We start from the raw sequence: 15705 nt of genomic DNA, 5'->3' as shown, positions 1-15705 counted from the left end.
TACTTTGCCAGAAGAGGGCGGTATATATATATATATACACACCCTACAGTTGTGTCACTTCTCTGTTGTCCTCATAACCTCACATGCAACATGAGTTACAGACATTTTTTCTTTGACTAGTTAGAAATTTCCATTGTTTCGTAGGGCACTTCCTCCTATCTGTCCTCGGGTTTCTAACAGTATCGACCACAAACACACATTTAGTTTCATTGTAAGATGAGTATATTGTTCTCAGAGGCTTCTTAGGCCAGCTTCCGATGCCTCTTTCATATGTATTACACACTCACAAAAAACGAAAAGGTGTTGTGTTTGTGGGTAGGGATTATCACGCTGGTCTGTTATTGTGCCATCAATCGTGTTCAGATCCTGATGAAACTTCTTTTCTCTTATTCTCTTAAATACGATTTCTACTTATACATCATATCATTCAATGATGCAAAATGTGTTCTTTAAAAAGAACATTTTAATTTTATAACAGGATAGAACATTGTCTCTTACGAAACAAAATACTGATTATAATAAGAACAATCTATGAAATGTTTTTTCTGTTTATGATCTGAGCATTTGTGGTCTCTGATCTATTAAAAGATTTGAAAGGGATCGCTTTATAAAACAAATGAAAGAATTAATGATCAACCGATATATCGGGTATAATTGGTATCGTCGAAAATGATTTACAGCCGGTATATCCTCTCCATCAAAAGAGGACAGGAAAATGAATTTGTGCTTCGTGTATATAACATTTTTAGAAACACCACCGATGTTCAATAATAATACTCGTTTATTAATTGATAACATTCAGAAAATGAAGAAATTATCATTTAAAAATAAAAAAGGATTAATGCGAGTTAATATTGCAATCAAACTTTCGGCATCAGTATCTGAAGATATCACTCTGTATAACTGGATATCCGTATCGGTGGAGAAATTAAGTATCTGTGCATCTGTAGAAAGGAAAGAGATCCATACACAAATAAACAACTTTATTTCGCTTTAATTGTTAGAATACATGATATTTGGATCATTGGTTTCTTGTCTTCTATCTAGAGATTTGTGTAGTGTTGTAAAAAGGTCGAGAGTAGATTTCAAGCCACCTGACCGAGGTAGAATTGTGTTTTGTGCTTCTCACAAAAGTTATACATCATCAAATGCAATTTACCTTTATATAAAATATGAAAAGCATAAATATGCACCCGATAATAAAAGCTATATTGGTTAAAAGCTGTTTTTGTAAATGAAACATTCAACCATGCTTGTAAACTTCTATGAAAATAAACAAAAGTTTATATGAAAAATTATTATACAAACATACAACCACAAGAATTGCAAAAATATTCATCTTAAATATGCTTTGATACAAATATATCTTAAAGGTAGCTGTGATTATTGAATTTGTGCAATAAATGTCAAATGATGGTTAGGTGCTATAACAAATACGTCTATAAAATAATAAAATAGACTACTACAAAAATCATTAGAGGCATGAAAGGAATAGTTCACCCAAAAATAAAAATAGTTGTTTTTTTACTCGGTTGCTGTAAGGATGTTTTTTCCTAAGAATCACAAGGAAGATTGTGAGTAAATAATGACAACATTTTCATTTTGGGGTAAAAGTCCTGCGTCAGATCCCTCTCATCCTCTGAGATCCTTGATGTTTCTCCTGGTGACTCAAACAGCCGATCTGTTCATGAATTTCATCCAGGACTCATATGGACCCTCAGTCTGTTTTCAGATGTGGAGAACAGCCTCAAATCTCTTTTGAAGGTGCAAACTGAAGACTCAGATGATCCCTCGGAACAAGAAAGACAGAGACGCTCCCAGAGCGAGACCTAGTGAGAGGAAGAAGGCCATGATCGCTCCAGCCGTCTCCGCCTCGCTCGGATCCACTTTCCTGAGAACACAAATAAAAAGTTCACTTTGACTTTCTTTCTTCTGCAGAACACAAAAGAAGATATTTTGAAGAACGTTAAGAACATTGAATGAACACAGAACCACTACAAGATTTCTCATTTCTGTTATACTCCAAAGAAGATGCAGGTTTTGAACAGCACATGATGGTGAATAAACAATGTCAATTCATTTTCTTCAGACCGAAACCATAAGATCAAGACGCTGTTGTTGCACGTGGTAAACGTGTAAAGTAAACTAAATCAGTTTTTGAAGAATGTTCTGTATGAAGTTTTACTCACTTGGGTCCAAAGCACATGCAGAGACTGGCCAGATATCCATTAGAAAAGGCAAAGAGGATGATGAATGCGATGAACCAGCCGTCATGTGTGAAGTACACGGGCAGATTGTAGCGCGGCTGAACGTTACACAGCATGAAGAGAGGGACAAATATCACACGTGCCAATAACAGACCCGGCAGCAACTTACTGTCTTTACCAGGCTAGTGGAGTGAGAGATAGAGAGAAGAGAGAGAATGAATGAATGAAATGGAAAAATATCTTACAGTATAGACACCAAGAGCATAAAACATTAAAATCTCATCAAAAAACACATTTAATTGAATGCCTTTACGCTTCAATGAAGTCATATGGGTAAAATAATGACATTAGGTATAAATCATTGTAAAGAAATGATAAATCATATTTAATTGTAATGGTTTAGGTGTTTAGTGATGTCAATGTGTCTTACCCACATACACACAGCTGTGAGACTGCGACCCGCCCAGTCAAACATATTGAAGAAGAGAAAGCAGGACACAGGGACGAAATACTTCTCTAAAGAGAGAGAGAGAGAAGTTAAACAACATTTAGCTTTTATCACAAAAAAAGTTATGGCATTTATGCTTTTAACATCACTAAGTCTAGAACAGTATTTGAGATAAATGTGTCTTTAAATGGTTTCACGAGCAACATTTTACACCGATGTCATAGTAACTTGTTACACCCAACACTGACTGTAACTAAGTAATTAGTTACTGTAATTAAATTACTTTACCCTTGGAGAGTAAAGTAAGGGATTACTCTTATTTGTTCTGTAAATTAATTACAGACTTTGTGTAATATGTGTGTGTGCAATAGTAGAATTGACATCAAATTTCAAAGTCTAACTTAAATCTGTAATTCAATGCATTATTCTCACATTTGTAGTACTTTGGTCAGTTAATAATGCTACTTTATGTTGTTTTATATTATTTATTTGAATATTTTAAAAGAGTCGTTTCATGTCTATACTTGAATTACTTAACTAATCAAAGTTGATATAGGATATAGAAAGTAATTAGTTATGTGTAATGAAATACTTTTTGGAGAGAGTCATTAGTACAGTAATCTAATTACACTATTGAATAGGTCATTACTAACTAGTAATTAATTACTTTTTCAGAGTAACTTACCCAACACTTGTTACAGTGAATATTTCATTTCTACATGAGTAAGCAAAGACTGAACATCTTATGCATTGACACGCACTCACACACACACACACACACACACACACACACACATATGAATGGTTTATTATCCCCTTGGGGACAGTCCATAGTCACTTAATCACGTAATGATTTTTATACGTACAAACTATATATTTTAACCCCTAAACCCAAAGATTATAGAAACGATTCAGCTGCTTTTAATTTTGTCTAATTTATACGCTTTTTTGTCCATGTGGACTTCAATTTTGGTCGCCATAAATGAGTGTATATTCAGGTTTAGGTCCCCACCGGGATATAAAAACAAACCCACACCCGGTGTTTGATCTCACCCCAAGCTCCACCATCACCAATAGTGCTCTTAACATCCACAGTAACTGCAGGAAATGTGCCGATGGTGATTGTGAAAGCAAAACACACAGAGAGAGCCATAACCCAGATCTGAGAAGTAAGAAATAAAACAACACATCAATACATTTTCAGAGAGGTGTTTGCTCATGGTGCTCTGGCCTCAGATTTTTATTTTCTTGTTTTATCAACCTCCAGATGAAAACACAAATTCATTCATTTGTCAATTTAAATACATGTATTTAATGATATCACACATTTCCTTTATCATAGCTCAAGCATAAATGATGTATCAGAGATTTTTATTTTAAAGGACTGGATGTAATTATCTTTTGCCACATATCAGATTCTGTCCATGTGTGTTGTATTTACCTTTTTAAAGATGCTCATGACTGAAGTGGTCTGTTTCCTGTCTTCAACAGCGCTGAGTTCTTGTTCATTCTGATCTACAGAAATGCAACAATACGAACACATTCAGCTCTTAGTTCATCTTATTGTATGTTATTGTATGTGCGATGCGAGGCGTGATGTCACCTTTCTTCAAGCCCAGCTTATTATCCTCATCCTCATCTGCATTACTCTGGTTACTCTGATAGTGTTGATAAAACGCCTGCAGGATGAACAGGGGAAGCGCATTAATTTTACCAATGTGTCAAAATTTAAAACCACACCTAATGTCAGCATATCTTCCGTTTTGCATGATTCAAAATGTTAGTCTTTGAAATAGAGAACGGCGTTTTTCTGTTAAGTCCTTGGGCAAACATTTCCATACATGCCAGGTGAAATGAGTTTGAATTTGACTAGTTTTGAAGCCGCTCAGATCTTACCAGTTTTGGAAGGGCAACATATGATGCCATTGCTATAGCTATAACAACACACGCTGTGATGAAGTATCCAAACGCACTGTCCTTCAAAGTTGAACCACCTGAGAGACGGACAGAAAGAGAAAGGGTTGTTGTGTACAAAAATCATATTTTTCCATGAAAAGAGTCCAAGAATGAATAAGCATGGAAACACTCACTGGCGATGGCACAGATCATTGCGAAGGCCGCAAAGGTTCCAGCGAGCCCCTGGCCGCTCATGATGGGTGTCGTGTATGATGCTGGTAAGACACCGGCCATGCCAAACAGACTTCCCTGTAGGACAGCTCCAAACGCTGACAACAACAACATCACACAGAATTCTGTGAATATATCAGCTTTGATTTAATGTGGATTGAAAAAGCATCAGATATATAGTTTAGTCTATAGGAAACATGTACTGGACAGATGTTTATGTGTTTATGCTTACAGTTGATGCAGATGATTTTGATCATGGTGATGCTGAAGAAAGTCAGCGATTCCATATCGACTTTCACCAGAATTGCCGTCAATAAAAACAGCAGCAGGATCGCCGCCAAACTTCCTGCGATTCTGATCTTCTGAGGAATTCTGCAAGAATATCAAGAGTCATTATTTTAACAGCTACGGTTGACCACACCTCTACTGTAACTTGAATAATAATAATAATTTTTAAGTTAATAATCAACAACAACAAACTGAGTAAACAACAAACTAATTTTAACATGAATCCATACTTTTGTCTTTCTCATTGTTATAGTTCATTACATAGACACGTCTGCCTGACCCTGATCTAAACTATTTACTTCTGGGCTGTTTTATTTCTCTAACCACATATTCAATTTTTAAAATGCCTTATTATTTACTCATTTGTAGAAGCCACAACCCCCCACAGTCAAACCCTGGAGGTCTTACCTCTGATGAAGAACTGAGTTCAGACACGAAAACCCCAGCAGGGGCAACATGGCACACAGTGTCATCACATTGTTAAATTTGGATTGTAAGACACTTTGTGTGTCAGCTTCGGTTTGATTGACAGAGAAGTTTCCTTCATTCAAAGGCTGTGGGTCTGAGAGGCGACTGGTGAAATACTACAAGACAAAACAAGACACTCTTGTGTTGAGAAAAACCTTCTGTCTTCACATCTTCAGGATGTAATTATTGGCTTAGTCATCTAAAGGTATAATCTAACAAATGATGAGATGTATCATGTTAACCATGGTTGCGGTCATGAAGAAATTCCATGGCAGCAGAGTGCCTAAACCCAACATGAAGAAAATCAACCAGACGCCATTATATCTGTCGAGAGAAGAGATGCGAGATGAAATTAAAAACTATTTAAGAAGAACAGGACTGTTCACAAGTGTCCAAGTTTTATTTGTCACATTCATGTGGGATATATAAAGTGTGCAATACAATATATACACTTAATAAAAAATGAAATGTAAAGAAATCTAAAATGCTTAAAGAGTAAGTAGCATTTGATTTTTAAGGTCCTACTTTGGTTTATGGAGTGTCCAACAACAAGTTTGTGTTCATAGATGTAGGTAATTATTCTTACTATACTCCATGATTGAATCTCAAATGATTCGTTCGGTGATTCTTCCATCTAATCCCCTCCTATCCGCTAGCCTAGTGTCATGTGATTGGTCAGATTGTGTAGTCTGCTATGATTGGTCAAACGCTTTTGTAACGAGCAATGCGGGACGAGAGTCCCTGAGTGAATGACGCGAGTGATGATAATGAGTGTCCGACGTGAGAGGACCAGGCCAGATTTTATGTTATGTTTTATTATGTTTGTGTGGCCGGCAGTCGACCGTGCAGGAGCTGCCGGCGTTTTACTTTCGTTAGTGTTTTGTTTATTTTTAATTAAAAGTTGTTGAACGTTCGCCGGTGACCGTTTCCTTCCTTTTCCTTGAACTTGTTACAGCATTCATCATGTGTCGCAAATGGATCGCACTCATTGGCGGATTACGCTGTACAGGTTATATATTATATACAGTGTATAGATAGAGATGGCGGGGATTTAATCTTACCAGTTTTTGGCCCTAGTCTGATGAAGAAACATCCAAGAACGATAGTAGAAAATAGATAGACGATAATTGATTGAACACTTAAATTAGCCGAGTTCATAGATAGATAAACAAACTGTAATACCCCAGAAATAACAGTACATGTTAACGTAAGTGTTAAATGCATTAGCTAAACACAGACATAATGTACACAAATATTTCTTGAAGTTCAGACAAAAAAATACACTTAAAGGTTGTGATTCGGTGGAGCTAACAGGTCCAAATAAGGTTGGTATTGCCCCCTCTTTCAAGGATAGTCTTTTAACATATCCTGCAGTGAACCTGCCAAGATTATTGAAGCAATCTTCGGTGAAATGACGCGCGCACAGTTAAACCCTGGGGTTATAATACTTTGGTGTCTTTGAAAATGAATTGAAGCCATTGTTTCCTCAGAAGTTCTTCCTTTGGTAGTTTAAATGAGACGCACTTAGTTTCACAACGTAGAACACATGTTCTGGACATGATGCACACGCATCACGAACGAGCGACAGTGTTTTGGGGGAGGAGAGTGAAGTTTTCACTGCATTCCCTCAAAATGTGGGCGGGGACTAAATCTAGTGACGTAGATACGGAGCTCGATCACGTCTCGTTTGCGTGATTCAGAGTCGACTCCCTTTTTTACAAGCAAATAACTTTGTTATTTATTCACCTACGGATTTACAACTTGGCAGACTGCTTACTTTCAAACACACAACATAACACACTGGATGAAACGTAATTTTCATAATCCAATGCTACTTACTCTTTAAAAAAATTCAGATTAAGAGACATTGGAAGCTTGTTTACCAGTCACCTGGTGTGTAATCCTAATTTCTTGAATTCATGATCATTACAAGCAGCATTGGCTTATGTTGTGCTGTGTTACAGAAAAAAGTGAACAGATTGTCTGACAAGTGCTTATCAGAGTGAGTCCAGCTGCTGGAGCCGTGCTGTGACACAGATAACCTTTAACTTTACATAAAACAGTCTTCTTCTTTTATGTAAAGTGCTTTGAGAAGCTCCTTTAAAGGTGCTATAAAAAGTTATTATTATTAACTCATCCACCGACCCTTAAAACTTACTTATCTTTCGGCACATGAGGGTCCATTTCTGCGAAAGAGCCAGAAGAAAGACCTCCAACAGCCCTGGAGACAGAGAGACATACAAAAAACAGTTTAAGAAAGTTTTAGGGGCGCTTTCAAGGAACATTAAACCTGGTCTTAGACTAACTTGAATGTCAGAGGTGTCTTGATTCAAAAAAAACTTACACTCAGGATGCACGCATGGTTTTGTTTTGTAAAGTAGGTTATTTATATTGAATTACACAATTACCCACTTTCTAAAAAAAGGAAATTTTACAGTTTCACCTGTATTTTACATTTCACATATACTGGTAATTTTCTGCCAGTACTTTATCCATGATTATTTTACAGTGTTATTTTTAACCAGGCATAGTCTTGATTTAAGATCATCCCTGTCCGGCAAACCGCCCCATAAAAGTTAAAAGGAAAGTTTAATAATGATCAAAACTCCTTAATATACCAGTAGAGTTTCAATAAAATTCCTCAATAAAAAAACAAAGAATCATCAGCAAAAACCATTCAAGAACGGAGGAAAACCTCTAATAATAACAATATATTCCTCTTACAGTATCTAAAATTGAAAAACTCTTTTTAAACACATTGCCCATTAATATTTTCAAACTAATGTAAATAAAACAGAATTTCTTTGGTAAACCTTACTTTAGTTATGGAATCACGTACTGTAGTAATAAAGTACTTAAAGTTTCTTGAATCGAGCCCTTCACACCATGAACACAAAGCACTAATATGTGTGTGTGTACCACATCTGCTTTATAAACTCAGGCGCCGCCCACTAATGCACATGTAATGCCCTGATAGTGTTGCTTATCTCAGCGTCTTCATAACCACATCTTTCGCACCCCCACGTAAACATGGTACTTACAGTACTAACTCTGAAATTCTTCTCAGATTAATAACACTGCGGTCAAATATACAATGATATCATCAATCTTACATGATTTGTTATTTGCTTATTATATAGTTTAGGTTAAATAAATTGGTCCACAGCTGTGAACATAAACTGACTGTATGTCACAATTGTGTTTCATGTAAGATAATAGGCTATTCCTCCTAATAAATATAGCTGAATTGTGTTTTTTGGTTAATGAACACCACGCATGAAAAACTAAGATCAGCACTGTTACCCACTGTGAAACCACGAACGAAACCTGCAAGTCTTAAAATGCTGAAGCACACAAAAGGAATCACGAGACATGTGTCAGATAGGGGAAGTGGGTCTGTTCTCTACACATCACGAAATTGATGTGAGGCTTGCAGAGTTCAGCTAAGGTTTGTAGTGTAAAGGTAAACTCACACCCCACGTGTCTCCTGTGGATTCACCCGAGAGCTCTGCTTTACCTCACAGACACATCAGAATCTCAACGGTTGGTAGGAACATACCACGCAGAAATAGATGGAGAAACCCAAATTCCATCAGACGACCTCTCCAACAGGCAAATACTTCCATGTTGGATGTGAGTTATGACTTGGAAAAGTATCGCAATCAAAAGTTATGATTGGCCGCCAACACAGACATTCTTAGCTGTCAAACTCATCCAAGTACATTACACCCATCATGGTCCTCAAAGAAGATGTGCCTCACACATTCCTTAATGGGAAAGTTCACCCCAAAATCAAAGTTCTGTTATCATTTGCTCAAACCTGTATGGGTTTCTTTATAATGCAGAACACAAAAGCATTTAGAAAAATTTTCAAACAGTTCCCATTGACTTGCGGTTGTTTTGTGTCCAAACAATAGAAGTCCATTTGTGGTAAACAACTGTAATAAGGTTCAATAAAAAGGAAGTAAGGATACGGGAACCGGCGAACATTTAAATAAAGTTTTAGTAAAATAAAATAAACAAATACAGGAAAATGCCTTTTCAAGCCACCTCACGGTCGACTGCCGACAAGAAGAACATACATACAAACAAAGTAAAAAGACAGCCGGCAGCCCCTCACGGACGACTGCCGGCGAATAAAACAAACCCCAACATAAACTCAGGCCTGGTGCTCTCTCATCGACGGTCCGGTCGCTCGTTCTCTTATGCTCCCGATCTCCTCCGTGATACGAGACCGGTGCACGCACAGCTGGCGCTCATTAACACTCGATTCACGTTCTCGACCCGCATACTCCACTACAACAACATTTTTTCTAAATATCTTATTTTTCAGAAGAAAGGAAGCCATACAGGTTTATAATAAAAAAAGGGTGAGTATATTTCGGTACGTACTGTTCCTTTAAGATAATTAACACAAATGAAGGTCAAATGAAAAACATTTGCGAATTAACCGTGGTTTTTCTACAGTAACAATAAAATAGTTAAACCGTCTCATTGGTAATAAAACAATATGGCAAGCAATCTTCCAAAACACTTGATTACTAGCTACGCTTCTACTTTGGTACATTTTCTCAAGGGATGGATGGAGAACTGGTCAGTTCAAACCTATTTTATTTGTACGGTGTTTTTCAAAACAGAAAACTATGTTTTAATGTGGCGAAGACCTTTAAATACGTGTCACCCCTTACAACGTTACAGTACAAATGCACCAAACGCAGGAACTACATATCCCAGAATTCCCAGTGTCGACAAAATGGCGTTTCCTGCGTCTGGTGATTTGGACATTCGCGTTGACACAAAAACCACGGATTTCATTTTGTGTGCTATGGTGTTCTGAGGATAAAGGGATGTTTTTAAGCAGAGGTGAGCATATTATGACGTCATGTGCAGGCGTTTAGTGTGCAGTAGAAGTGGCGTCCAAATGTTGTCGTCATATAAGGGCCCTTACTTCAGTCCATACCTAAACAATTTCAAGCTGGTAATGACACAAACAAACACTTATGGAATGTTTGAAGACGATAAGGATTGTACTTAATATCTATTTAATAATATTTAAATGACTTGTGTTTAAAGTGGATTTACGCTGCTGCCCTCTGGTGGTGCGCGCGTGCTTTACAATACAAAACGGAACAGTTACAGTACAATAAGGGGCACTTTTAAAATTCATAACATTAGTTTGGTAGGAGCCTGATCACGGAGTCCTGTCAATCATCTCACAAGTCTATTTAACCACCACCCACCTAAGGCCTCAATGGCATCCTTCGTCCTCCCTGTTAAAAGCAATTTTTAAGTATAAAAATGTATATTTGCACTAATTTATCAAAATCGTTTGTTGTGACTGGTAAAAGTGGTCTGTTTTTTGTAATGCACACTCTTGATTGTTTATGAGCCAGTTTGTGATATCTCAGCAGACTCTGTTAATAATCAGCCTCTTTTGATACAAATGGTAAGGGAGTAATTGTGCAAAGTCTACACGAGTGCAGATACAGTTGTGATCCTAGCATCACAAAATACAGAGATGACAGATATGAAATGACTTCAGTGATTGTACATTGCGCTGAAGAATTATTTGTCACTTGGATAAAAGTCATTGCATTTGATACCAAGATATTGTGTCATCTGTAAACAAATATAGTGTAGATGGTTTTAATGGAATTTTCATTAGAACTGTTTTTGCAGTCGTTTTTAAGAAGGTGATGCACACACATGGATTGGAATTTTTAAATATATTTAAAAGCTGAAAATAATATAACCAACAAATTGGTTTCACATTCTTTCTGATGGTTGATCGTCTTTCACACGTCAAGGCACATACATACAATCGCGTACATACATGCATTTACATTCACGTGTCGGGTCTTCATCCACCCAAAACTTTGACAAGTCATATATTGAAGTAATAAGTAAGTCATCGCAAGCCATTGTGAAATGCACTTTTGGGATATTCCCTCATTGCACTGAGCCAAACTATTCTTCATGTTTTATCTCAGGGCTGTGCAATTAATAGAAATTTAATCGTAATTGTCAATTTTTGCCTTTAGCGATAACAAAGATCGAAATAATTGAGGTAAAACGATTATTGTGCCGCATTTCATTTGGCAAGAATCCTTTCTTTTCTAGTAGTATAAATCCACAGCGCAACCCTTTCCTTTACAGCGGTTGAGCTTTGATATTTCTTCACATTTCTTATTCTCATCTTGTTTTAATAGTTAATGAGTAATCGTGGTTAATAATCGGGATCTCAATATTGGCCGAAATAATCAGGATTATGATTTTTGTCATAATGGAGCAGCAGCCCATATATTATTCTTTGGAGAGACATTATCTCTGCTTGGAAAAAGACTCCAGTAATGTCAGAAGTCTCATCTAGATATCTCAACGACATCTTAAAATATCTTTCAATGTGACTGTTCCTGTGAACCCTGATGATAATCTGATCTGGATGTTTTTCCTGTGGAATAAGCAGGAAAGATCTCTTCCTGATGTTTTTCCCAGCAACAAACTAACAACCTATCAAATAATGGATGTGTGGAATGAGACAGAGTTGAGGAATCGTGTAAGATGAAGAGAAAGTGTGCCTGTCAAACACACGTGATGCTGAGTCAGTTATCTCAGTCTCTTCTGTTATTTCACAGTCAGCTGGCAAAACTCTGCGGCAGATTCATTGTTAATCCGGAATTATGCTGTGAGAAACACCCCGAATATATCCCTGAACACTTTAATTCAGTGTGTGGAGAGAAGTGATGTTGATCATTTACTCACGTCACATCTATTGAAACAAACAGAAATAATGCTGCTACAATGATGTCTCTCATCCTCTGCTAAATGTATACATGTAAATAATATCAGTTCTTCAACAGCGCACCTTGTAATGCAATTATAAATGTGGGTTGCAATGTATATTGAATTTATATAATTATTTATATATATTTTTAATTTATGTTTTAATTTGTATTATTATTTTATTGTATAATAATTATATTAAATAAACTAGGTTTGTTGAATGGGTCCTGTAGTTTGGTCACATTCAAAGAACCTGTACGGTACACTGACATCTAGCAGTTGAGCTTGGTATCGCAGTCTAAATTCATAATATTGAAGAGACAAAAATTAGTCAAGTAAATGTCCTTTTCAGTTTCTTTTGCCTGTTATCAGAAATAATCGACAGGCACTATATTGTTTGTGAATGTGTACTGGAAGTTAAGGGTAGTCCAAGAACGCGCGCATGCGCAGTCACAATTGTTTATGTTGTTAAGACGAAATCGTCTATAAATAATATATTACAAAATAATATATAAAAATATTACAAATATGTTATCATAATGATTTGCAATCACCGAATGATGGACTTGTTGCAGAAAGTCTGCGCTAGTCTGCAGGTTTTATGGCGTAGTGTGTGATGCCCTGTTTTTCTCTGCAAACTTTCAAAAAGTCTGCAAGTGTGTGATGTCTAGTGTTTTAAATATCTGTGCAGATTTTAAAAGTCGTGTGGTGTTTTCCAATCTTTAGATCATTTAATTTCATCTTAATTTTCACTTTAATGAAGTTCAAATAGATTTTTCAAACTACAAGTATTATCATTTTAAAAAGTTGTCTCATATCACATCTTTTCTATGGGTAATTATATATGTTGATCGCAAATTAGTTGTATTTTAATTTAGTTGTATTTTTTATAGTAAACGTGTGCCGAAATTGTATTGTTTATTGATAGAGCTGTTTGATACAGATGATTTTCTAATAGCCGAATATTAACTGATATCAGCCTGGTCGATATATACAGTATACAGCTGTATGCTTATCTATCTGTAGCCATACAGAAGTTTGATATATTTTTGTAAAGCCAGTAGCAAAATTAATTAAAAAATATTTAAGATAGATTGATTATAGACTGAATCTATTAATTTTCATAATTTAAATATTTCTTCCTTGAAACTAATGGACACATTCTTACATTTTTTCACCGGTAGCACTTAAGTATACCTGACCCTCCTTTATGAAAAACTGAGCAGTTCATTCAGAATAAAAGTGTGTCAGACTGATCTTACCTTTTGCTCGAGTGTTTGAACAGTCTTGTTAAAAGTCAAATGCGTTTCACTAACAGATTTTCACCGATTTAAACTCTTTCCACCGTGCTGTAGATGTTTACGTGCAGGCGTCTCGTATCACTGAACACATTCACTCTTACAAAATGTCTGCTCCTACATGTCTGCTCCTGTCACTCTGACTTCCAAAAGGTCTCAAAAATTGGCCGCCATTGTGATGATATCTGCCAAGATCAGTTTAGTCGCTGTAAGCTGCCCACACATTATTAATAGATCCAAATCATAAGTTACGATAATGTTAAATGTTTTAACCTTTATCATAGAAAATATTGTGACTTTAATGGTTTCATTTATATGAGAAAGTCACAAAGCTGGCATTAGAGAAAGAAAAGGTTTCACTTGAATGAATTAATCTGTAAAATTCACTGAAAGCTTTCTGTCCGTGGGATCATGTGATGCAATGCTGTTTGTCTGACTGAGAATCATTAACAGACACTAATGACACTGATCGTCATCCATTACTCCTAATCATTCAGCATTTATTACAAATGACCCTCATTACAATGAATAAATACCCTGATCAAAATGACTTGATAAAAGTGACTGCTCTATTTTATTCTTCAATCCCCATCAGTGCTTACAATATCATAGATGGACTGATAATGGGTTTGACACAACATATAGATTATCTGATATAGTCACACTTTTTTTGCCTAATGGGTTATCTGTCGTTCAATATTTGCACTTAAAACTCCATTAATCCTCTGTGTGTACAGCAGAAAACTCACAGCGTATATAGGTGTAAACGCTCAAGATTTTTAAGTAGCTGCCTTTTTTCTTAAGTAAAAAACACAACATTAGTTTCATGCCTAATGTTTAAAATAGATCAAATATAAAATCAAAAACTAATTATCACAAATATTAAATATTTACAAACGATTTAAAATACTTGGAACAATTGAATAAATATTTAAAATGTGTTTTCTTTAAAACATTACTCTTAAAACAGACAAAAATGTAAATCTCGTCCAAAAATCCCACAATGTCACTAGTTTCTAGTTTGTTTACAGTATCAATGGATCACATTCAGACGTTCTTTCTATGTGAAGAAATGAATAATCTCGAGTCGGTGTAAAACAGAGCAGAAAGCAGTAAGAGAGTCTTACCTGCGACGGATGTAAAAGTGTTCTGTGACTCGACAACTGAAGTTCAAAGAGCACCACAACTCTTATCTGTGGGTTCTTTAAACCCTAATCAATGCAGGGTCAAAGGTCAACATGTGCAGAGAGGATCTCCTGGGGTTTGTCTATCATTCAGTGCATTACAGATACCTTCAGTGTACCACGGTGCCAACAAAGTACTTTTTTGAGAGTATAGTTCATTTCATTTTTAAAATGTGTTTTACTATTGTCTTTGATTTAACAAAAGGGAATTTACTTCTGAAGGATCTTAAATGAATCGGATAATCGTCTGAAGTGTCCTTTCACAATTTATCATTATTATCCTTTTTCCGGTCCGAGCAGAATTGAAAGGAGGATCATTTTAGTTTTTTTGTCTTAGAAGACAACATTAACAATGTAATAAAGATAACAGATATAATAAAGATAAATTACTAGTAAAATTCTGATCTCTTAAAAAATTAAATGGGTTGTTGAACTTGTTTTGACAACCTCAACCATTTATACAGAATGCAAACCTCCCCCATCTCTGACTTTTATCTACAGTTGAGTAACAATAGGGCTACCTGTAATGACATGAACTGAATATTCACTTAATATGACAAGGTGTTATAATCCCTCTATTTCAGATCAGTTGAATTGCCCAATAGGACATTTCCCATACCTTATGCATGATGGGGAGAAGCAGTCAAGAATATGAATAGAGGGGAGGAGGTCTGAGGTAACACTGGTTCGTCTGGGAGGCATCCTCTGTTTTGGGGATAAATGATTATAGCACACTTACCTTTCCTTGCCATTATCAGAGAGACCTCACATGAGTTGTGTGTCCCACTTTCATCACATTATCTTGGGTGAAAGATGCCTTTTAGTGAGGTGCTGCTGATAATGCCCTCAGTATGGTTCCCATCAATGCGACACATGGTTGTACACCTCAGCCTCTTCGGCCC

At 36.2% G+C, this 15705-nt stretch overlaps 1 protein-coding gene across 4 annotated transcripts; it reads right to left on the bottom strand.

The window, feature by feature from the left end:
• Nucleotides 1–968: 968 nt before the first annotated feature.
• slc29a1b (solute carrier family 29 member 1b) lies at nt 969–14787 on the bottom strand. Of its 4 annotated transcripts, none has more exons than XM_056734280.1 (13): nt 14747–14787; nt 7697–7759; nt 5781–5862; nt 5479–5654; nt 5015–5154; nt 4746–4880; nt 4552–4649; nt 4259–4334; nt 4097–4170; nt 3709–3817; nt 2638–2723; nt 2190–2389; nt 969–1891 (listed from the first exon to the last, which is right to left on the bottom strand). In XM_056734280.1, exons 2-13 carry the CDS (start codon nt 7720–7722, stop codon nt 1780–1782), a joined length of 1314 nt encoding a protein of 437 aa, XP_056590258.1. In that variant the 5' UTR covers nt 7723–7759; nt 14747–14787; the 3' UTR covers nt 969–1779. The 4 variants fall into 4 exon arrangements, with proteins under 4 accessions (XP_056590258.1, XP_056590259.1, XP_056590257.1 ...); XM_056734281.1 differs by lacking the exon at nt 14747–14787 and adding an exon at nt 13584–13718; XM_056734279.1 differs by lacking the exon at nt 14747–14787 and adding an exon at nt 8357–8449.
• Between the last annotated feature and the right edge of the window lie 918 nt (nt 14788–15705).

Source organism: Triplophysa dalaica, chromosome 21 (assembly GCF_015846415.1).
Source record: "Triplophysa dalaica isolate WHDGS20190420 chromosome 21, ASM1584641v1, whole genome shotgun sequence".
NCBI classification, from domain to species: Eukaryota; Metazoa; Chordata; class Actinopteri; order Cypriniformes; family Nemacheilidae; genus Triplophysa; species Triplophysa dalaica.
Note: the sequence above shows the minus strand (reverse complement) of the source record. Positions and strands in the feature narration are given on the sequence as shown.

What these genes read in the sequence shown, in the direction of transcription:
- slc29a1b (XM_056734280.1), bottom strand. Translation starts at nt 7,722, where the DNA reads ATGGACCCTCATGTGCCGAAAGATAA. An exon ending in TAAGCTGGGCTTGAAGAAAG is followed by an intron (nt 4,171 to 4,258) that starts GTGACATCACGC and finishes GCATTTCTGTAG; the next exon opens with ATCAGAATGAACAAGAACTC. An exon ending in TGGTGATGGTGGAGCTTGGG is followed by an intron (nt 2,724 to 3,708) that starts GTGAGATCAAAC and finishes CTCTCTCTTTAG; the next exon opens with AGAAGTATTTCGTCCCTGTG.